The following is a 24,000-nucleotide window of genomic DNA, read 5'->3' as shown; positions in this document are numbered from 1 at the left end:
TTGCCGGAGACCTGCCGAGTAGACGTCTGGCTGCTCTGCTCATCAGGGGCCCCTCGGGGGGGCGGAGGGCTCTGCACGGCAGGTGGGGGAGGAGGCACTGGGTTTCCTGGAGAACAACTTTGATGAAAGCGTGGGTTTGGGGCCCAGCTTGGGAGTTTTGTCCTTGAGGGGGCCCAGGCCCTGCAGGAGGCCGGCCCGAACGCCAGGCCAGGGTCAAGGGCTGCTTCACACCGGGAGAAGGGCTTCCTGGGCCGGCACCGTCTCCCCAGGGCCACGAGGGGCCGGCCTGAACCCCGTCCACCCTGCAGGTCCCAAGCCACAGACAGGACTGGGGCTGCTCTCTGAGGCCCGAGCCCCACGTGTGGGCCAAGAGGGCCGCAGCTTTGGGGGCCAGGCTGCTGTTGAGGGGAGGGTTCCTGAGCCCCCTGGGATGGTGACTCAGGCAAGTGGGGAGCTCTCCGCTCTGCTTCCCGAGGCTGCTTGTCACCAGCCCACCCCAGGACTGGGAGGAGGGGGAGGGTGGGTGATCTGGGGGCGGGGGTGCACCCCAGGGTCCGGACGAGAAATGCTAACGACAGGGGGGCCCCACGGCTGGGCCTGGGGAGCGCTGGCTCAGTGGAGCCGGCAGCCCGAGGCTGCCTCCCTCCGGATTCTCGCCTTCAGTCTCTTCAGGCCGCTGTGCTCCGGGTCCACCAGGAGGCCGTCCTCGGCTGCCGTCCAGGCCTCTGTGTAGCGCTGCTCGTCCAGGCAGCGTTGCGCCCTGCACAGGAGCGCGTGGGCAGTGGGGGCCCGGCCTGGCCGCTGCCACAGGTTGTTTTGGGCTAGGGCGGGCGCCAGCCTGAGGGCCTGGGTAAAGGCCCCGGCGGCCCCGGCCTCGTCCCCCAGGCTCAGAAGCAGGCGGCCCTGGGAGCAGAAGTCCTCCGCCCGTGCCTGGAGGTCACCGTCCCCTGAACCCTCTCGGAGCACGTGGTCCAGGTCCCCGAGTGCCCGGCCAAACTCCCGTAGCTCGGCTAGGCAGGCAGCCCGCTGGCGCAGGTGACAGGCGCTACTGCCGCCTGCCAGGACGGCCAGTGAGCAGTAGCCCAGCGCCTGGCCGGGTTGCCCTGAGTTCATGAGGGTGTCAGCTTCCTGGGCTGCGGCCTGCACATAGAGGATGGAGGGAGGAAGGTCAGGTCAACCCAGAACACTGAAGGCCCCTCACGGGCTGGCCGCTGCTTGTTCCCCAGGCAGAAGCTGCCCGCTCCCTCTGGAAGGGGTGGAGGCACAGCGTGGAGGCACCCGCTGCAATCCCTCCACCCTGCAAGCTCTCCCTAGGCAGGCCCTGCTCAGAAGGCGTCCTCCCCCTCCTCACAGCCCTACTGCCCCACCTGCGGGCCCAGCTTCTCTTACCGGGGTGACCTCCTCCTTCCCCTCCCCTTCCCAGCCTCCCGCCCTGCCCACCCACCGAGGCCGCCCTGGCCCCCGAGGACAGAAGCAGACACCGCCTCCGCTGAGCCTGCTCCTTGGGCCTCCCCCTGCGCCCCGGGTCAGAAAAGCAGGGTCTGCTTTGCGCTGCTGTGCTTCTCACTTTGCTAACCAACGAGCTGCTCCCGCAGGCCCTGTGGAGCCAGAGTCAAGGCCAGGGAGACACTCTCCGGGCGCCCCCTGCACTGCCAGCGCCTGCCAGCATGACCCAGGGGCTGGGGTTGCGTTTGCTCCTCAGGGACGGGCAGAGCGGCGCGTCCAGGAGGGCTGTGGTGGGCTCAGCCTCGGCCTCGCTGGATGCCGCAGGGCCAGGCCAGAGATCAGAGGGCGCTGTCCGCCCTGGCACTTCTCTCCCTGGGGACTGCTGGATTGAGTCCCCTGCTGCCCCCGTCTGGATGGCGCTGCCCCCGTCTGGATGGCGCAGCCCTGAGGGCCGAAGCCTCTCCTCTGGCCCCAGGCTCACTCTCCTTTTCTGAGTGTGACTGAAGCCCACTCCCCAAACCTGCCAAAATGCCTTACCTCTTCTGCCGAACTGGCCCGGATAAATCCGCTGGCCTCATTCGTCTCCTCCTGCTGCCAAGAGCCCACAGTGGCCCCCCACGGACTGAACGGGCACATTCCAGACCCTCCCTCTTCCATGCAGCCAGGTACTAGCAACGCCCCGATTCCCGCCTGTCCCCAGGAGAGCACAGGGCACCCAGCACCCGGCGGGCTGAACGCATGGTCCTGTCTTCCCACCAGCCCGACCGCGCACACAGGCAGGCGGGAGGCCGGAGCCCGGGCTGGAGCCAGTTCGGCCCCGCTGTGCGACGCGGACCGGCGACCCATCCTTTCCGTGCAGCGCCCTCCCCACGGGCTCTGCGTGGTCCTCCCAGAGCTGGGGAACAGTGCGGCGCCACCGGCCGTGCAGCCGTACTATCGCCGGAAACGGGGCGCCACTATTTCCGTCGCACTTCCGGGTCGGCCCTCGTCGCCCGCCACGGCCAACGTGGAGCGAATTCTCGCGGCACCGAATCTGGGCTCCAGGCGGCCCTGCCTAGTGCTCTCCTCCGGGCCCAGGCCGTCCTTTCAACTCAGAGACAGAGCCCTGCCCAGCCCCGCCTTGTGAACCGAGAGACGCTCACCTAGCTCCCCGCTCCCAGCTTAGAGCCCCCCCTCCCCCGCCTCAAGGCTCTGAGACCCCAGCCAGGCCCCCTCCTCCGACGTCCCCGGGCTCCGCGGCCGCTCCTCTGAGTTCTAGGCATTGTTAACACGCTTCTTGGCCCCCTCAGCCCTACGAGGGCTGTGCCCCCCTGCATGACCTATTGCTTGCTTCACTCCTTCCGTCCCTAACGCTCATTTTAGCCAACTCCCCTACTGACCCCCTCGTTGACACGCCTAGTGCGGTTTTCGTTTTCCTGAAGGACCCTGAGTGATAGAGCCCACGGAAGCATAAGGAGGTGAAGCACGTGCCCCTGGCCGCGCAGGGGTTTGATTCACCGGCTGATGCTTTTGGCCCCGCCCCACTCCAACCTGCTGGTCCCTTCACCGCCCACCCCCTCCAAAGCCCTGCCTCTCCTGCTCCTGCCTCCAGCAAGTGAAGGGAATAAGGTGGCCAGACCCGGATGGAGGACACCCTTCCCTCTGCCCCCCCAAGCCCCTCCTCCTGCACTCCCACACCAGCTGCATTTTGCCCACCTGTTTCCTGAACACTGAGATCTTTCCTGCCTCCAGGCTTTTGCCTTGGCCTACCTGTCGCCACCGTGGTCTCACCTCCAGGGCCGCCTCGCACCCCCACTGCCCTCTCTCAGGGTCTTCCATACACTTTCCCTATCTGAAGTGAACTCCCCCTCCCCCGAAACAGTCCCCCCCCCCCCACTAAGTTGCCAGGGCCACAGTGCGGGCAGTGGCTCCACCCAAGGCCTGGTGAAGATGCTCTTTGTTCTTGTCAGATGAGCAGTGGAACAATCACCCACCCAAGGAGGCAGCAGCCGCAGCCCAACATCCCTTCAGGGTCCCTCTCAGCTCACGAGGGGCAGGAGCTGGCCCGCCACCCACGCGCTCACTGGGAGGGACACACCTCTCCTGGCCTGACCTTCGGGTTGGGGTGGGCTTCAACGAGGGCCAGGTGTTCCTGCCTGGCTCAGTCTGGCTCTGAGGATGGGGTCCCCTCCCTCTCCCAGACCCCGAGTCAGCTGTGGCTTGTACGCCTCATGTAAAGAAGCCCTGAGGTCTCTGGGGGTGTCAGGGCTTGAGCTGGCCAGATCTGGGTGCCTCCCGCTTGAACCTCCATCCCACCCCATGTCCAAGTGAGATCAGGCGCACGGGGAGTTAGCATACCCGGAGCCCCGGGCCTGGGGGTCTCCCACCCGAGGTGCTGGAGAGGGGCTGGGCTGGGGCCTCCGTGGGGTGCTGTGCCCACCTGGGCGAGGCTCTGCCTCTCCGAGGCCTCCAGGAGATGCAGCAGGAAGCCGAGGTCCTGGGCGTCTGTCTCTGCCAGACGCTGCAGGTCCTGTGTGGCGGCCGGCACATCACCCTTCTTGAGCCGGAGCAGGCCACGCCGGGCCCGGGCCGCCTCTGATGCAGGGGCCAGGTGCAGGACTTTTTGCAGGCGGGCGCCGGCCTTCTCAAAGCTGCCTGTCAGGGATTGGGGAAGGACAGTCAGGGTGGAGCTGGGGCACGGGGGCCACTGGGAAGCCCAGTTCAGCCTTTCTTGGTGCTGGCTCTGGGAGTGGCTGGCTGATGGAGGGGCTCAGCGCCAGAAGGAAGGAGCAGGGAGCAGAGGGGCACGGTGACACCATGTCGCTCACACGGACTCACCTGATGACCCAGCCCCTCGACTTGGGGGCAGTCACTACACTCTTCGACCCCCAGGTGGAGTAACAGGACTCTAAGCCCCCTCACCATGGTCACTGCAAGGACCTGCTTTCTCTCCTGAGCAGGGCTGCATGGGATTAGAGCAGCCCTGGAGGCCCTGAAGGCCTTGGTGGGGGCATCTCACAGGCTTGCAAGTGATGATGACAGGCCTGTGAAATGCAGGCTGCAGAGAGGTCTCCCTTTCAAATTAGTGCTGAAATATTTTCAAGGTTTTGCAGGGAAGACCGACACATGTGGGCCTAAGACAATCTCACCTAGAACAGGGCACTCAGTAAACATCTGCTGGATACATGCATGAGTTAATGAGGAGGCCTGAGCATCTGATCCTGTTACGAAACCCCAAATCACTCCTTTGTCTCACCGCCCGGTGGGCAAAGCCACACGGAGGACCCATACGGGGACCAGGTCCTGGGATTCAGGCTGGAAGGGACCTTACAAGCCAGAGTCCTGAGTCTCTTTCTCCCATTTTAAAGAAAAGGATCCAGGGGTGGGAGGAACAGGGACAGACGCCCATGTTCTGCATGTCTGGGCTGACACATACCCGCTGCAAGCAGCACGTCTGCCAGGAGGATGTGCCAGCTGGGCTGCGCGGCATCGATCTCGATCAGTGCTTCCCCCGCGGCCAGGAGGCTCTGTGTGTCCTCGTTGCTCAGGCGGGCCCCTGTGCCCGGCAGCTGGATCAACAGGGCCCGGCAGCGGGATGAGAGGCCCTGCGTGATGAGGGCCTGGACCTCTGGCTTCAGAGAGCGGATCTCAGGGACCGCCGTTCTTGGGCTGAGCCTCAGAGCCGAGAGGATGTCGTCCACAGCCTCCTGCAAGGGGAGGAGGCCAGGGTGGGTGGCAGAAGTGGTCCCAGCTGGGTATCTGTCGTGTTCCTCCTGATGCCGGGTGTTGGCGACACCAGAACGGGCAGATGGCCCAGCTCCTGCCCTCCCAGCATGGGGTAGGAATGGGGGTCAGCCAACGCGAGGGCCCGTGTGGTGAGCGTTCACGGAGGGCGTGGTGAAACTGAGGCCAGCGTATCAGAGTTCTGGACGGGGAAACGGTCTGGAACCCCAGAAGAGCCACACTGATAAAGAACCCGCTATGGCGCAGAGGTGGGCTTGGGCTGGTACCAGAAGGGCCATGGGCCAGGGGCTGAGTGTGCGCTTGGAGTGGCGGGGGAGGAGTCTAGAGGCCCTGACTGTGCTGTGGAAGCACACGAGGCCGGGGGGAGGCTGGGCCCCTTTAGGAGAGCCTTGGCCCCGGTGAGCCATTTGCTTCTGGCCTCTGGCCCGGCAGCGGTCGGCAGCCATGGAGTCATCTTCAGGTCCGCCCTCCTATTGGTTTTCTAGGTGTCTTTTGTTTTGTTTTGATTTTCTCCCTTTCTGCCTTCTTTTGGGTTAACTGAATAGTTTTAGTATTTCATTTTAGTTCCTCCATTGGCCTCTTAACCCTGCCTCTAACAGTTGTTGGCAGTTGTCCTATAAGGTGACAACATGTACCTTTATTTTTTGGCCCTGCTGTATGGCATGTGGGATCTTAATTCCCTGACCAGGGATCAAACCCGTGCCTCCTGCAGTGGAAGCGTGGAGTCTTAACCCCTGGACTGCTGGGGAAGTCCCCAAAATATGTATCTTTAAAGACACCATTCCATTGTCTTCTGGCTTCCATCGTTTCTATGACAAGTCAGTCATTTTTTCATACTGCTGTATGTAATGTTTCTTTTTCCCACTGGCTGCCTTGAATATGTTCTCTTTATCGTTTGTTTTCAGAAATTTGATCAAGGTGTGCCTAGGTGTGGTTCTTTTTGTGTTTATCATCTTGGGATTTGTTGAGCTTCTTGGAAAATTTTCTGCCATTATTTCTTCAAATACATATACATATACATCATATACATATATACACACATGCATATATTTTTGCCCCATTATTTCTCCTCCGGGACTATAGTTATACGTATACTGGACTGCCTGGAATCATCCCAGAGGTCACTGAAGCTCTCTTCATTGGAAAAAGTCCTTTTCCCCTCTGTTCTTCAGATAGGATGATTTGTGTTGGTCCATCCTCAATTTTACTAACCGTTTCTTTGGCAATTTCCAACCAGCTGTTAAGCGCATCTGGTAAATTTTAAAAATTTTAGATATACTTTTCAGCTCCAGAATTTCCACTTGATTCTTCTCTATAGTTTCCATTTCTCTGCTAGGATTCCCCATCTGTTCACTCATTATGAAAACATTTTCCTTGAAGTTCTTCACATGTTTACGATCACTGTTTTAGCATCCTTGTATGCCAATTCCAGCATCTGAGCCATCTTGAGGTGGCTGTTCCAGACGAACATCTGTTTCTATTGAGTACTTAGTTTCCTTACTGTTGGCCACATTTCCCGGCTCTCTGTGTGTCTAGCAGTTTTTGATTCGGGGCTGGGCGTTGTGGATGGTGCATTGGAGAGTCTGCGCTATGTCGCCCTCTCATAAAGGAGGTTGTGTTTTATTCTGGTGGGTCATTTTGGTTCTGCTGGACTTGGTTTTGTTCCTTGTGAGGGCAGGTCCATTTCAGTTTCGAACTTAGTCCTAAGATATGACCTTTATTTAGGGTGTGGTCTCAGCTAAGCGCCCAAGGTGTTCAGAAAGGTCTCTGCTCTGGCAGGGTCAGAATTCCAGCATCTCCTGCCACGGGTGAGCTCTGCTGGGCCCCTGCATGTGCAGCCCAGACTCAGACAAGAACCACTTGGAATCCCATGAAGACTTCTCTGCACAGCCCCATGTTCTCCATTGCCCTTCCTTGCAAATCCCAGCGACTGCAGCGGCCTGGAACCCCAGTCTCTGCCTCCTCAGCTCAGCAAGCTGACTGCCCCAGCTCCTCGTGCAGTAACGGGAAAGCCTCCCCAGGAAGAAAGGTTATCGTGGGGCTCCCCCTGGACTCCCCTGGTGCGGTTCCCCTTTCCTCCGGGATGGCAGTTCTCCACTGCCTGTTGTTCAGGGCCTGAAGACAGTTGTCATGTATTTTATCCAGATATTTTGTTTTCAGCAGCCCAACACCAGTTACCCTCTCCTAGCCAGCACTGGAAGTGTGCCTAGATACTTTTAAAGTCCAGCGATGGGGTTCTCCTGGAGCAGGTGTGTGGGGGATGAAGGTCTTGGAGAGACAGAGCCCTTAGATGGGTGGATGGGAAGACGGTCCTCTCCGGTCCTTCCTACACTATGACCGGGGCCCTAGGTGACCCTGGTGCTGGCCAGTGGTACACCTGATCAGCTTGGAAAGTCCAGTTCTGTGCCGACTCATGGGGATTCCAGCTGCCACACATGGAGCCCTCATTAGGGACCAGGCACCACGCTGAGCATCTGACAGCACTGAATAAGCAGCCCCCTCACGGCTGAGCATGGATGGCCTTGAACAAGCACTGCTCCCCGCCCCCTTATTTTACTGATGTTGAAACAAGGCTCAGAGGTGTTGCAGGGCCTGCTCAGAAAGTCAGAGGCGGGGGAGCAGGGCTCTGGATTCTGGACCTGGCAGGCTGGCTCAGAGCTCCTCTCTTGTGAAGGGCCAGAGGGTATGCGGTGCTTGGCCTCAGCCCATCCCCAGGAGGAGGAAGTTCATGGGTGTGACGATGTGGGGTGCCCCTGCTCCCTCATCCTGACTCACAGGCTGACCTTCCCTGCCACGTGCCCCACTGCCCTGGACAGAGCGGCGGGAGGGCTGTTTCTGAGGCACCTCTCGGAGGAGTTGCTGGCATGTCGAGATCACCCAGGGGTGGGCTTCCAAGGGGTCCGCCTCCTGCAGTAGGGCCCTCCTGGCTGAATCCCATCTCTGTTTAATGGGCTTGTCCCTGAGAACTACAGGTGCTTTCCCAGCACAGGAAGGGGCCTGCATAGGGTTGGGCTCCCAAGCACAGGCGTGTGCCCAGCTGGAACAGAAATCAGGCTGCCAGGGCCCTTGGGGGAAACACAGACACCCTGACAGGCAGAAACACCATCTTGAGATGCCGTCACCCCAGTGGCATCTTGGATCATTTTTCCTTGTCTCCTAAGATCCCAACCCTTAAGAAATTCAGAAACCCGGCAGGGAGGACACCTCTGGGCTGTACTTTGTCCCAGCGAAGCATCAGGGCAGACAGTCGGTTTCAGTTATTCACCAACGACATCGCCCTTGGCTGCAGAGTGCCCTTGTCCAGGGCTGTTGGTTGGCTGCACGTCTTCCCTTTGGAAGGTGCCTGCCCTGGGCCTGCAATGGACCGCCTCCCACCCCTGCCCCTGCACGCTGGCCACCCAAATCCACAGGCCCTGTGTGGACAGCTCAGAGTGGCACCCAGGGGGCAGCGGAGGTCTCATCACTGTAAGGTGGGGGGCCCCCTAGTAATCCTGAGGCTTTGCACATCAATCCATGCCGACTAAAGCGGGGGGGGGGCATGGGGACTCTGCAGATGGAAGGGAAAGACTCCCCCAAACCAGGGATGTGATGGTGAGGCTCCCGTGAGCCCCGGTACCGGCGGGGGTTTGATGACTGACGCTCAGATGGCCTGGCCCTGCTTCCTCTCTCTGGGGAGCTGAGAAGGAAGGCAGCGCCTACCCTGGGCACCCCCACTTGCCCAGCCCCAGGTGGGGAGGGTGGGCCCGTACCTTCTGCTGGTCCAGGGCCAGGTGCAAGAGCGCCCGTCCGCACAGCGCCTGCACGTTCCTCGGCTCAGCCCTTAGCACGGAGGTGACGTCGAACATGGCCGTCTTCTTCTGGCCCAGGGACCCGTAACAGCGGGCGCGGGCGAGCAGGGACTCACTTGCCTGACTCCCTGGAGGAAGGGGGTGTGGCGTCAAGATGTGACCTCGGCTGGGCACGGCCAGGGTCAGTGTGTCTGCCCTCATCCAGGAGTTACTGCACCTGCCCTGGTGCTCCAAGGGGCAGGGGGAGGGGGTGCAGTGGCTTTCGGGTCACCTAGGGAGCTCCCAGATTGCTGGGCACCACAACACACCAGGGAACAGCAGTCTGGATTGATCCAGGGGCCCTGGCTGAGGGGCACGGGGAGCTCAGCCAGGAGGGGTGGCATCTGGGAGGGTTGGTGGACAGTCCGAGGGGGCTTCTGAGAGGTGGGGGCACTGCAGCTGCATCTGAAGTGAGGCCAGGAGAGGGGCGGGGGTGGGGGGAAGGGTCCACGGGGCAGGTCACAGAATGGCTGCAGCCGTGAAGGTGCCAGGCTGAGAAGGCCCAACTCTTTGACCCTCCTGTGCCTAGGGCAGGGCGTGGTGGGTGGGCTGGGTGAGCGGGGAGACCAGGCGCACACACACGGAGCTGCCCCCGCTATTCCTAAGAAGGGCTTCGGGGGCTGGGGCCCTCATCCCCCACGGATGGGGGGAGAGGGTTGAGCTGGGAGAAGGGCCTCGTCTGAGTCTGGCCCTCCCACCCTCGGGGCCCTGGGTGTGTGCAATGGTGGCCCAGGATTCAGGAGAGGGTCCCAGCTCAGCTCCCAGCTCAGCTCCCAGCTGGTCGGGCCTTTCCTAGGCGTTAGCGCGCTTGCTGCAGTGAGTGGCCCGGGAGCACGCCACGCCCCTGAGCCAAGCACGTGCTCAGACTCCCTGGTGCCTGACCACACCCCCTCCCCCGCATGGCAGAGGCGCCCCTTGCCCCTGGGCACCTGGCACAGGGTGGGGGCCCTGGAGGAACGAGGAACGAGGGCGGCTCCTACCTGCAGCAAAGATGGCCAGAGAGAGGTAGGCGATGGCCTCCCTGGTGTGGGCTCTGCCCTCGGCGCCGCCTGGCTGTGTCTGCAGGATGGCCAGGGCCCTCGCGTGGCAGTGGCCCTGCAGCAGCTGGCGGTCCTCATGGCGGAAGACGTCCAGGGTGGGCTGGAGGCAGGCTGTGTCTCCAGACTGGACCACCTTCTTCACCAGCTGCAGGCGCAGGGGCGTCACCACTGGTCCTCCCTGTGCCCCAGGCTGGACCAGTCCACCCCCATCCTCCGTGCAGGGGTGTGGCTCAGGGATGCAGCCCGCAAGGGCGTGGCTTGTGGGGGGCGTGGCTTGTGGGGGCGTGGCTCGTGGGGCGTGGCTCGTGGGGCAGGGACTGCAGGTTGCCGGAGCTGAGCACAGGGAAAACTGGGTCGGGAGGTGTGGGCCTCGCTCTGGGCTGCTCCTCTGCTGAGTGTCAGGAGCTGGGGCGGGGGGGGGGGGGGGGGGGGCGGTCCCAGTGTCCCTGAGCCGTGCCTCCTTCTCGGTGACATGGAGACCTCGCCTCGCCTCACGGGCCCATGCGCCACAGGTCTGAGAAGTGTGGGGAAAGGGGGCTTTCAAGTCGTAAAGTGACAGAGGGCCCAGGGAGTCCTTCAGAAGGTGCAGAGCAAAAGCCCTGGAATCGATCCCTGCTCTGGGAGGAGCGAGACCCTCGGGGAGACATAACTTCACAGAGGCCTGTCTGATGCTGCCCCTGCTGGCTGCACCTGTGTGGACACCGGTCCCAGACCATCCTTCCCTCCCACCCCTATGGCCCAGCTCAGGGAGACCAGAACCCAAACCAGGCCAGAGCGGAAGAGGGAAGCCGACAGGCCCCACAGCCCTGCCCCAAAGCCTGGATCTGCCCCTGCAACATAATCTTCTGCCGTGTTCCAACAGGAAGCCCTCATAACACCTGAGGGAGGGGAGGCAAGCAGGGCTTGAGGGCCTGGGGCTCCTCTGCTCTTCTCCCTCCCCGGGACAGGGCTACCTCCAAGCCTAGTTTACTTGGGACTAAGCTCTGCTTACACTCAACTCATGGCCCTTTTTCTTCACAACACACGAAAAGCAAATACAGAGCGTCACTGCACGCTGGAGACCTGCTGGGCCCTGGGGTACCTGCTGCAGCTAATTCTCATGAGAACCTGGAACAGCAGGGCACAGACGGGGAGACTGAGGGTCAGAGAGGTGAGGCACCTGCTGGAGGTGGCAGAACCGGGGCTGGGACAAGCTTTGCCTGTTCTCAATTCTGGGCTGCAGGGTGTTGAGCGAGGGCCGGTGGAGGCCTGGCGCCCTCCACAGAGCTGTGCCCTGTTTCCATCTGCCCTGCTGTGGCCCACCGGGGCCCCCTCACCTGGCTGGCATCATAGGAGAAGCCCCTCCGGAGCTGCAGCAGGGCCAGCCGCACCAGCACAGGGGCTGCCTGAGGCCTTCGGGAGAGGGCCACCAGCAGGGCCTTGTGGGCGTCGTCCAGGCGGCCCAGGCGGTACAGGGCATCGGCCGCCAGGAGGCGCGAAGCCTCATCCTCCGTGTCCAGCTCCATCAGGAGCATGGCCAGCTGGTACACGCCACGGGCGTCCCTGTGGAGAGAGCAGCTGGGAGGGGGCTGACCCCTGTGCTACAGCCCTCTCACCTGCCCAGGGAGGCAGGCTGCAGGCAAATCCTATCCCTGCACCTGGTCCAGGCAGTGCCCCTCCCGCTGGGCCTCAGAGACCAGGTTCCTGCTGGAAGGGCCCTCGTGCCATCCCCAGAGCGCACGGCTGCCCTTTCCGACCTACAGCCCTTGGCCCTCACCCCCCCCCCCCGTTCTCCCCCACCCCGTAGGGCGGGCATTTTACAGAGGAGAAGTCGAGGCTGTATGCTGACTCCCAGCCAGCCCTGCCTTAGCTTTCTTTTCTGTAAAAACAGGATAAAAGTGGCCTTGCACGGCTCAGGGGTGCCGCAGGCAGAGCTGGCTAACACCCAGGGTGCCCTCTTGGGAATGAGAAGGAGCTCCCACTGGGAAAAGGGGCCGGAGCCTCAAATTTGACAGTTCCCAGAGAGAAAAGATATAAAGGGCCCCAAATCTCTTACAAGAAAGTTCCTCCTCAGCATCAAATCAAAGCAATGCAAATTAAGGAACTAGGGGGCTGAGGAAGCCTGCGTGCGTGCGTGCGTGCGTGCCTGTGCGTGCGTGTAGGGGCGAGGGGGCTGACGTCAAACATGCCCCCCCCAGGGGCCCCTCAGCTCAGTGCTTTTAGCTTTGCTAAAACACCTTCCTGCCACCCCCCAGCTACCAGAGAAATGCAAGTCAAAACAGCTGCAGGTCCATCCACTGGGCTGGCAGAGAATTTTGCGAAAGGAGCGCGAGGGCTGGAGCGTGTGGACTGATGGGCAGGTGGGCAGCTCCAAAGTCAAGGGCCTCACGGGGGCTGTGTTCTCTGACCCAGGAGCTCCACCTCTGTCTCCATCCGTAGCACAGAACACTGCATAGGCTGCAGATTACCCGGGATGCGTTATAACTAAGAGCAGACGCCCTGGAGCCCGAAGGAGTGATGGCACGTTCACAGGATGAGCTATGGGGCTGCCCAAGAAACGTATCTAGGGACCAAAGAAGTGTTCATGATCTAGGGAGTAGAACAGGTGGGATGTATTTGCACACAGAGCACAAATTCAGTTCAGTGGACGCCATACGCACAAGGAGGAGGAAATGTAACAGTGAGGAAATGTAACAAGGAACAACAAGGAAATGTAACAGTGGGATGACAGGTAAGTTCTATTTTTTCATTCCCGTTTTTGCGTTTCTAATCTTCTTTGACAACTAAGTCCATAATGCATCCTGCCCTTTGGGACCGAGGGTCCTAAGATCCGGGCCCCGGCGCTAAATCTGCCACCAAAGCTTTAAGGAAATCACCTGGCAGCTCCCTGCCTCAGTTTACTGTAAAGTAGTAGGAAACACACCGCGACTAACTTGGAGGAGACCAGAATGAAGCAGCAGCCCCAGGCGTGCACGGGTCTAGTTTTTACCCTTCCTGCGCAGCGAGGCTGTCGGTCTCCGCAGCCTTGCTCCTGCGGCCTGGCGCGCTCTCGGATCCCGGCTCCGGCCTCCGCTGCAGCATCCTGCGGCCCTCTTCCCGCAGCACGGTCATTAGCAGCCCCCGCTGGTTCCAGGGCACGTAGGCCTTTGTGACAAGCAGAGCTTCCTCGGGCCGCAGGCGGCAGGCGGTAACATAGTCCAGCGCGCCCAGGAACGCACTGCCCGCCAGCACCCGCAGCAGCCCGCGGCCGCACAGGGCTCGCACGCAGCTACCAGGGTGCGGCGGCCCCAGCTCCACCACCGCCTGGAAGTCCTCCTGGGCGCGCCCCGCGTCGTCGGCGTGCAGCGCGCAGAAGCCGCGCAGCGCCAGCAGGGGCGCGCGGTCCCCGGCGCTGCAGGGCCGCAGCAAGCGCTCGCACAGAGCCCGAGCGCCCACCGCGTCCCCCCGCAGCAGCAGGCACTCGGCCAGCCGGGTGCCCAGTGCCAGGCGCGCCCCGGGCGGTGCCACGCGCCACAGGACCCGGAGCGCGCGGGTCACCGGGGCCAGCAGCTCGCGGCCCGAGTCCTCGCGGAGCTCGGGGCGGCTCCGCACGGTCTCCTGGAAGCGCGCGAAGCCTACGTCCGCGGCCTCCTGCACTTGCGCCCGCAGACGCTCCCGGTCCCCGGCCGAGAGCACGGCCTCTAACTGCCTCCGCGCTCCTGAGGGCCTCTCGGAGAAGGCCTCGTGCAGGTCCCGAAGGAGGTCCTGGGCCCCGCTGTCCAGGAGGAAGGTCGCGGCAGCGCGGGTGACCAGCAGGGTGGCCCGACGCTCACCTGGAGAGAGGACAGAGGTGTTGGTCCTGCCTGTTGGGCCACGTCCTCCAGGGGAGCCACCTGCAGACCCCAGCCCTCCAGCTGGGACCTTCTGACGCCTCTCACGGCGATTCCCTTGAGTCTCCCAGAAGCCCAGGACATGGCACCGGAAGGATGAGTGCTGGCAGGAGGCCCTCAGCCCATCAGGGACAGAGCAGGCTCAGAAGGGGGCAACCAGGGTGGGCCTCCCTAGCAGCTCACCTAGCACTTGGGTTCACCACTTGCTCGCCACTTGGGCTCACAGCAGCCCAGCAGCCCCGGGCATGTCGTCACAACACCCCTGGCACTTGCAGTGATGGAGTTTAGGGCTGAGTTCCCTCTTCTGAGAGCAACCCCACTCCACCCCTGCCCCCCAGGTCAGGGCTGAGGTTCTGAGCCTGTGATGTTTTAGGGGCCAGCATCTTTGTTTCCCGGCTTCTCTGGCCACGTCTTTGAAATGAGATCACCCCATCAGGTTCCGGAAAGAGGGGTGATGCGCCCAATGCCGCTTAACGAGCGGGGGACGTGGGGATTTACTGCATCTTGCCGTGCCTCAGTTTCCTTTTCTGCTTTATAGTGGGAACGAGGATGGTCTCCATTCACAGGGCTGCGAGGACTGAACGGATTAATGTGTGTCCAGGCCTGGAACCAGGACTGGTGGGTGGCGTCACTCAGTGAGCTTTCCCATCAGCAGCGGCCTCACCTCCACCGTCCCCATACTTTGTATCCGAGCAGCGTAAACATGTGAATTGGGGCTTGTGTGAATGGGGGCTTTCTGACTGGTAAAGAAAGCCAGGCCACCCCATCCCTGCCAGGCAGGTGCGTGCTGTTGAAAGAATCGCAGAAAACCCAGTGCTGGTAGGAGCTCAAGGTCGTGGGTGCCCACCCTTATAGCATTATAGGTCAGGAAAGTGCTGCTGGGGAGGGGAGTTCTCAGGGCCCGGCGAGTCACAGTGCTGGGGCACTGAACCTCCACTTCAGTGCCTTTTGCACAGACTCCTTCAGATCTTCTCCTTATAACCTAACTCAATAGCCACAACAGTAATAATCCTTTACACTGAAACAGGAGAGGGCAAAGCCTTCACGTCTGCATGGAAGCAAACTTGCTACTGCTCTGCCCTGTTGCCATTGTGGGTAAGTGTCACAACACAGCACATAGCCAACTAAAAGAAGCATCTTGCGCCCTGAGATCAACCAAGCAACCAACAACAAGGTCACCCAGTCTACTCCTGGTGGCCAAATTTAGAGAAACTTTGAGACTTCCCTGTCATTTACTAAGTCCTGAAGAAAACACCTGCATCCCTGATTTTTGCAATAGTTCAGAGATCCTAGGGAGTTGCAGCAGATGGAGAGCCCATGGGGTCTGGGGGGCTGGTTATTATTTACCCACATGGAAGTGTGTTCTCTGTCCTGTTTCTGAGACTCCAGTTGCACGCGTTAAACTTCCAGCTATTGTCTCATAGGTCACCAGGGTTCTGCTCACCTTCCAGCTGATCTTCCTATTCAGTACTTTCTACTGTACCTCAAGTTCACTGGCTCTGCTGCTGTCTCCAATCTGCTCTGAATTTTTCATTTCAGTTGTGTTTTTCAATTCTGGAATCTCCATTTGGTTCTTTTTTTTTTTTTTATAGTTCCCACCTATCTACTGAGATGCCACAGCTGTTCATTCACTATGACCATATTTTCCTTTAGTCCTTGAATATATTTATAACAGTTCCTTTAAAGTCCTTAGTCTGCTAATTGCAGCCCTGGGATCATCTGGAGGTCAGTTTCTGTTGACTTCTTTTTCTCCTGACTGTGGCTCATCTTTTATTTTCCTGTCTCTTTGCATGCCTAGTAATTTTTTAAATTGTACACTGGACATCTGGTTGACTCTTTGTAGAGACTCTGGGTTCAGTTGTCTTCCTCTGAAGAGAATTGGTTTTTGTTTCCGCAGGCAGTTCAATTGGCTAGGATCAAACTCCAAATTCTCTTCTTTATTGGACAGCAGCTGAAACCTCCATTAGTTCTTGCAGCTTCCAGCTGTTGCTTTTTTAGGCCACCCAGTCTCTCCCATGTGTGTATAGTTCAGTGGTCAGCTGAGGATTTAAGTGCCTTTAATACACAGATTTGGGGTCTTACCACCCTTCCCCCTTGAATGTGGCTCTCTCTTTTTCAGGATTTGCCTTCTAACTTTACAGTCACTTTTCTCACCCCCAACTTCTGTCATGTGATATCTCAAGCCAGTAAAATGGCAACTTTCTGTCCTACATGGAAAAAACACGGGTTAAGGAGGCGAAACGCTGCAAGCCTGCAAAGCTTACCTGTACAGTCTTCATCTTTTAGGGGTCAGTCTCCAGTTTCTCCCTGCATTTGGTCACTGTTCGGTTGCCAACTATTTGCATTTTATATTTTGCCCCAATTTTATAATTATATGTGGGACACACACTTTAGTCCAGCTACTTCACCGTTATTGAAAGCCAGAATCTTTTATTGTTAGATTTAAACATTTTGAAAATCTGGCAGTGGGGGAATATAAAATGCTATAATGCTACCCCACTGTTGTTCTAATTTTCATTTTCCTGAGCGCTGGTAAGGCTCATTTATTTAAAAAACCTTCCTAGCCAATCTGCTGGGTAGAAAGTGGTGTCTCATTGTTTTAATTTGCATTTGTATCATTACTATGATGTTGAATATTTTCCGCACGTTGTTTATTAGCCATCTGTGTTTTCTCTTTTGGGAAATGCATTTGCCAATTCTTGTACTGGATTTTTTTTTCCCTTATTGATATGTAGGAATTCCTCAAATACTCTGGGTACTCATCTTTTGCCCACTGAATATTTTGCAAATATTTTCTTCTGTTGTGGATTCTCCTCTCATTTTCCATAGTTATGGGCAAAACAGAAATTTAAAAATTTCAATTTAATCAAATGTATCAAATTTTGCTTTACCATTTCCACTTTTATTGTTCTCTCTTTTTTTTTTTTTTTGGCAGTACGCGGGCCTCTCACTGTTGTGGCCTCTCCCGTTGCGGAGCACAGGCTCCGGACGCGCAGACCCAGCGGCCATGGCTCACGGGCCCAGCCACTCCGCGGCATGTGGGATCTTCCCGGACCAGGGCACGAACCCGTGTCCCCTGCATCGGCAGGCGGACTCTCAACCACTGCGCCACCAGGGAAGCCCCTCCACTTTTTTTGTATCTTAAGAAGCCCAGCTGTACACAGAAGTCTTAAGATGTTCTCTCATATTTTCTCTTAGAAACTGTAAAACTTAGCTATTAACGTGATTCACCTGGAATTTACTTGTTTTTGCGTGTGGTTAGAGGTAGAGCATCAGCACCATGCAGTGGATAACACGGTCCTCTTTTCCCCATAGATTTGCAGTGCACACTCTCACATATTAAGTTCCAGACAAATATAGGTCTACTTCTAACCTCTCTTATTGGTTTTATTAGTCTATCTATCCCTTAAGTCAATATCCTCTGTATTGATTATCATAGTTTTGTATTAACTGGTAGAGAAAATCCTTATGCCACCACCTTCTTCTGCATCTTCTCCCCCTCCCCCTCCTCCCCTCCCCTCCCCCTCCTCCCCCTCCTCCCCCTCCCCCTCCCCCTCTTTCCCCTCCTCCTGCTCTGCTTCTGCTCATTCTTCTTTGTCTTGTCTATTATGGGTCCTTTGCTCTTCTATTATAATATCAAGTGTTCCTATCAATGGACAGTGACTATCTCTCTGCTTATATACGTATAATTTATTCTCTTTTAATAAATTTTATAGTGTTCTCCATTAAGTCATATGACTCATTGAAATAAATTATTTTCTTTTGCTATAGTAAATGGTGTATTTTAAAACCATAAAGTTTGCTAACACATACATATGGAAACTTAAAAAAAAAGATTCTGAAGAACCTAGGGGCAGGACAGGAATAAAGACACAGACGTAGAGAATGGACTTGAGGACACAGGGAGGGGGAAGGGTAAGCTGGGACGAAGTGAGAGAGAGGCATGGAAATATATACACTACCAAACGTGAAACAGATAGCTAGTGGGAAGCAGCCGCATAGCACAGGGAGATCAGCTCGGTGCTTTGTGACCACCTAGAGGGGTGGGATAGGGAGGGTGGGAGGGAGGGAGACGCAGGAGAGAAGAGATATGGGAACATATGTATCTGTATAACTGATTCACTTTGTTATAAAGCAGAAACTAACACACCATTGTAAAGCAATTATACTCCAATAAAGATGTAAAAAAAAATTTAAACAAACAAACAAAAAACAAACCAAAAAACCCCATAAAGTTTCTATTTGTTGCTGGTGTCTATAAACATAAATACTTTTCGTATCTCCTGCTAAATTCTATTCCTATATCTAATACATTTTTGTTGTTTCTGTTGGGGTTTCTACATAGCTAATTATATAGTCTGAAATAATGGTTGCTTTATCTCTTCCTTTCTAGTCTTACATTTTTTTCCCCTCATTGCCTTGGCTAGCATCTCTAGAGCAATGATGGATAAATGGGGGAGTTGGCAGCCGCCATGTTCTTGATTCTAAAATATCACATTAAATACGGTATTTTGGTTTTGATAAATTTTATCTTTTGCAATTAAGCAAGCTTTCTTCTATTCCTGGTTGTTTACATTTTGGAGATGTTAAATATTATAAAATACTTTCCCCTAATTTATTGCAATGATAATATATTCTTCTTTCTTCCATTAATGAATGTAGTAAATTGCGTTATTACAGAAACATAAAACTATAAGTCTTATATTATTCAACTCAGTTTTGGCTAAAGGATGCATCAAAAACCAATGCTTTGGGCTTCCCTGGTGGCGCAGTGGTTAAGAATCCGCCTGCCAACGCAGGGGACACGGGTTCGAGCCCTGGTCCGGGAAGATCCCACGTGCCGTGGAGCAACTAAGCCCGTGCGCCACAACTACTGAAGCCCACGCGCCTAGAGCCCGTGATCCACAAGGAGAGAAGCCACCGCAATGAGAAGCCTGTGCACCGTAACCAAGAGTAGCCCCTGCTCGCCACAACTAGAGAAAGCCCGCGCGCAGCAGACCCAACACAGACAAAAATAAATAAATAAAATAAATTAAAAAAAAAAAAAAACAACCAATGCTTTGACTCAGTATGCAGTTGTATCAGCTACTATTGCTGTGTAACAAGCTACCACAAAACTTAGTGACTTAAAACAACAACCATTTCTATTTGTCTGCTGTTCTCTTTCAGTTTGGGCTGAGCTGGCAGTCCTCCTGTTGGTCTCACTGGGGATCACTCCTGTGGCTAAGGCCACCTGGTGTCTCGACTGGGCAGGAGGGGGTAAGGTGGCCTCACTCACATGTCTGGGGCCCTGGTGTCGGCCGTGGGCTGAGCCTCCCTCTCTGTGTGTGCCCTCGTGGTTCACTAGTTAGCTTCCTTGCAGGGCACTGGGAATGTTGCAAGAGGATGGAGGTGGAGGCTGGCCTCCAGAACCACACGGCATCACTTCCACTATTTCCTGCTGGTCCCAGCAAATCTCAAGGCCAAGTGAACTCTGTTTCCATGCTGGGTGGAGCTGCAACCATGGCTCTGTCTCTCACCTACCCCAGTAGCTCTTAATGAGGAGCCTTGAACGAACTGGAGACGGCTGCCCTGGGGATTTTCAGAGGATAAGCAGTCAGGGAACTGGGGCCCCTGGCGGACGTGAGTTAAAGCTACTCTCGTTCTGTATCTTGTCCTCATACACTGAGTGTCCTTGTATGTCCACGTACTGAGAAGGGCTGGGCGTATTCCCAAATATGGAAGGTTTTGTTTGATGTTTCCAAGGACTTTGGATAAGTAACCTGGAGATTAGAATGCACTTGTTATTGGAATCTACATTTGTAAAAAGTTTGTTACAGGAGAATTTATTTGTTCACATGGTAAGCCATGCTAGTGTGGGTGGGGATGATAAGGTGACTCCCAGTGACGTAAGTGACTCTGTCCTAATTAATGCAGCGATCCATAGTGAAGGCTCGCCTGTCCGCTGCAGAGCCCAGACGGGAGAGACAAGCTTCCTGCAGTCTCTGGGGGCGGGGGTGGGGTGGAGCAGAGTTTTTCTAGAACACTGCTCCTCAAGGCTGCAGCCCTTTGGGGATTCTGGATCTCTGCAGGGGCTTATCTGGCCATTAAAGTGGAAGATGCCCTCCACCCAGGGGGTGCTGAACGCCCCCAGCGCACAGGCCGCTGCATGTCTGTGCTTTGGGCACCAAGGGTCTCCTACTCAGGATTCTTTGTGACTCGAGCGTTTCTAGGTAATTTATAGCAGGAGGGTTTCAGCGTATCTGGTCTGGCATATTTCCAGAAAGAAATTGGCCTGCTCAGTTTTCAGTTCTGTCTGGCCCCCCTTTCACCCTGGGGTCGCCAACAGCCCCGCGGGACACACAGACGCGGCCCGCCCTCCACGTGGACTCAGCTGAGGCAGCTCTGAGCGCGGTGCAGCTCTTTATCTCGCAAGTACCCTCGTCACTGCCCTGCAGGCCCCTGAGCTTCCGCCTTCCTCCTGTCCTCCTGTCCCCTTTGCTGGGTCCTCTTTGGGTGGAGAGCAGTGCGGTGGGCAGTTAGGAGCACCCGGGGGTCAAATTGCAGCTTCTGTGAACACACTGTGTGCCCCTGGCGGCCCCACGGGCACGTGGGGATGTGCCCGCACCCGCCTCCGAGGGGTGCTGTGTGGATGCAATGAAGGTGCGTATCAAACCTGCACAGTGGCTCCGCCCACTGAGTGAATGGCAGGCCCCTGCCCCCCACCTCTAGGTGTCCGGCTGCCGCACTCTCTCCCGAGCTCCCTCCCGATCTAGACCTTGACTTTAAATCCCTTCCTTGTGTGAATGATCCCCAAACCCCTTTTTCAGACCAAGCCCCCACTCATCTCATGAGCTGGCTCCTGTGTCCAGCTGCCTAATGACACGTCCACTTGAGGGGCTCAAGGGACACTTTTGGGGAGCGCTTAGCGGGTGACAACATTTTCAGGGCACAGCAACCCTCAGAAGTGGGCGTGGCCACCACCTTCACCTGCGCACGGGGAGGTGGAGAGGCGGCAGGCAGCCGGGAGTGTGGCTGCCGGCTGGCGTGTGGCTCCGGTGCGCTCCCAACCACACGCCCCACTGCCCCCGCCCCCGCCGTGAAGGCGGACCCAGCGAAGGGGCCTGGCAGGAGAGGCATCTCAGACTGGGGGTGTCTCCAGCCCCTGGTGCCCCCTTTCCCGTCCGCTCCTCCCTGGCCTCTGCAATCCAGCTGCTGAGGGCGAGCTCTTAAAATCATTGCTGAACCTCCTTTACACCCCCGTCCTCTCCCCATCATTACATCTGGCCACAGTCTTGTCGTTTCTGTCTCAGTGATAACTCAGACCTGGACCGCGCTCCAGCCTCCAGCAGGTTCTGTTCTCAGTCTGGCCCCTGTGGCACATTCTGCGCACAGCAGCCAGAGGAAACTTTAAAAATGCAAATCAGAGCACCTCACTCCACAGTTTAAAACCCTCCCATGGCTTCTTGCTGCCCTGAGGATAAAATCCAAAGTCTTTCAAGGCCAGGAGGGCTTAGCCACCGCTACTGTCTTTAGCATCTCCCGGCTCCCTCTGCCCCCATCGCCGCCCCCCGCCAGCTATTCTGGCTCCATTCAGTGGCAAGGAACCCCAAGTACTTTCTCACATTCTGTTTCTGCTGTCTGGAATCCTTCAGTCTCAGCTCAAACGACACCTCCTCCAAGAAGCCCTCCCTGACCATGAGGCTAGAGCAGTACCTCTCACAGTCCATTTTTCAAAGCACAGATTTTGTTTTGCTTCTTTTCTTGGTGCTACATAAGGTCAGGGGTCTTTCTGTTTTGTCACTGTGGTGTCCCCAGCCCCAGCACAACTCCCACCCCCACCATAAGCAGGACTTAACCATGCAGTGAAGCGATGGTGAGAGCAACCTTTGCCCCGGCCCTTAGGGGGTGTGGAGGGCACGCCTACCTTGGGGTCTGCTGCCCGCTGAGGCGGCCTCCAGGGCCTGGCTGCAGGCCGCCTGGCAGTCCTTATACCTGCCACCTTGGAGCAGGGCTTCGGGCGACGGGGTGTTGCTCCAGGTGCCCACAGGGTCCAGGGCGGCCAGGAGTCTCCGGCAGTCGGTCTCCTGCTGGCTGGCACCGGCCCCAGCCTCCTGGCATCCCGAGATGTAGTCCTGGAGGGTGCTGACCACAGCGGGGAGGTAGGGCTGCTGGTGGGTGTGAACGAAGGCCACCACCCGGTCGGCGCTGGCTGCAAAGGCCTGGAGGTAGTCGGCCACCCCGGCGTCCACCTGTGTCCTGGACAGGAGCCAGGCCAGGGCACGGGTCAGCCGCAGCTCCAGACTTTGCTGGGAGTGAGCGTCCAGCAGGGCCCCGCAGCGCTGCACCACCTCCCCGTGGTACCCGTGGGCCAGCAGGCCCGCCAGGGAGTGCAGGGCTGCAGCTGGGTGGTCGGGGCAGAGCGTGGCCAGGAAGGCACGGGCCAGGGTCCCCGTGAGAGAGACCACCGCCATGCCGTCCCAGTGGATGGCCGGGATCTGACTGTCACCTCGGCACCAGGCCTCCAGCGTGGCCACCACGGGGGGCCCCCGAGCCCCGGCCAGGGCAGCTCGGACGCTCCGCAAGGCTGAGGGGGCGTGGCAGCTGAAGGCAGCCAGGTAGAAGGCGGTGGCCAGTGGTGTCTCCCCCTGGGCCAGGTGCCGGTCCCCCTGCCAGCAGAGGCAGGCTGCGAGCTCCTGGGCCGACATCACGCCCACGCCTCAGATGGGCCCATGTCCGGTCCTCACAGCACCTGGAGGGGGGAGCGTGGTTAGTGCGTGGGTGGCCGGCAGCCCACCTGCCCTACGGCCCCCCAGCCCTGCTCCAGAGAGGCTTCCTGCTCCTCCCCGTGGAGACCCCAGGGTCAGTGCAGAGCCCCCGAGTGAAGGCAGGGTGGATTCAACCGTTAAGGGGCATGGGGGTGCCTGCCTTGCAGGCGTCTCCATGGGGCTGGGGCGCCTCCCAAGCCGGGCCCCCAGCCGGCTCTTTGCCTCTAGGTCTCAGCTTCCTCTTCTGCAGAATGGGCCCACTCAGCAATGGGCCCTCTGTGGACATCTGACCCCGAGGATCCACCCAGGGAGGAGTTGGGTGGCCCTCACTCCACCTGCTGCCCCTCCCTGCACAGAGCCCCTCAGGAAGGCAGACCCCCTCCCATCAATCCAGCTCACACAGGCCTTCTCAACACCTTCTCAGGGCTCTAAGTTTCTATTGTTCACCCAACCTCAGGACCACAGCCGTGCCCACCTCCCGCACGGGGGCAATGCGGGGGGGCGGCGGGTGCTGGGGTGGTGAGGGGCACCTGGCCGGCTCTTGGGTGGCAGTGGGGAGCCACGATGGCCCAGGCCGGAGGGTCAGGTCTTGAGGTCAGTTCCAGGACCAGCCCTGTCTCGTGCCTCTCCCCGTCCCCAAACCTTCTGACCTGAAGAACGAATTGCTCATAGTCCTTTCTCTCCTGGATCCCAAAGTGCCTGCAGACAAGCCCCCCGCCCAGTGTATGCTCTCCGACACACACTGAGACACACACACGCGTGTGCACACACACGCACGCGCTCACACGCATGTGCACACACAGGCGCCCCCCAATGTGCGAACGCGCTCACACTCGCCTGTGCTCCGAGGCCGTGCGGGGCGCGCGGGGAAGGGAAAGGCTCGAGCCACCCCACCTGCTGTGGGCCGGGTGGAGGGGCGGTGGACGCGGCCCTGCCCGAAGGTCCGCGCGGCTGGGCTCCCAGAGGCGCCCACCGCCGCAGCGCCCGGGTCCGGAGGGCGGGTCCGTTTCCCGGGACACCGTCAACACCCCGGCGGCTCGGCGGCTCAGCGGCGCCTCCAGCGGCCAGGCGCGCCCCTGCCTCGGACGCCGCCCCGTCCCCCAGGTCCCCTGCGCCCCGCTGACCTTGCCCCCTGCCCCCCTGTCCCACCAGAGCACAGGGAGGGGCGGGGAGAGACGCCACCCCAGGACCAGGCTCTGGGCAGCCTGAGCCCCGAGTCTGGGGAGGAGGGTAGGGGCTTTAGCGCTCCTGGGCGCCGGGCAGGAGCTGCCTGCAGTCTGGGGCTAGCCGCACACGCGTCCCCATCACACTCACAGGGGAGGAAGGAGCTCCGGGGCGGTGCGGGAGCCCTGGGCCCCCGCCATCCCCA

At 58.4% G+C, this 24,000-nt stretch overlaps 1 protein-coding gene across 1 annotated transcript; it reads right to left on the bottom strand.

Annotated features, from left to right (window-relative positions):
- Positions 1-612: 612 nt before the first annotated feature.
- On the bottom strand, positions 613-22,571 carry TTC34 (tetratricopeptide repeat domain 34; the record flags this gene model as incomplete). Its single annotated transcript, XM_082834247.1, has 8 exons — positions 613-1,140; positions 3,866-4,076; positions 4,858-5,132; positions 8,919-9,085; positions 9,977-10,181; positions 11,353-11,578; positions 13,005-13,827; positions 21,791-22,571. 8 exons carry the CDS (start codon positions 22,569-22,571, stop codon positions 613-615), a joined length of 3,216 nt encoding a protein of 1,071 aa, XP_082690373.1.
- Between the last annotated feature and the right edge of the window lie 1,429 nt (positions 22,572-24,000).

Source organism: Leucopleurus acutus (assembly GCF_964270905.1).
Source record: "Leucopleurus acutus genome assembly, chromosome: 2".
NCBI classification, from domain to species: domain Eukaryota; kingdom Metazoa; phylum Chordata; class Mammalia; order Artiodactyla; family Delphinidae; genus Leucopleurus; species Leucopleurus acutus.
The sequence above is the reverse complement of the archived record's forward strand: the minus strand, read 5'-3'. Positions and strand labels throughout refer to the sequence as shown.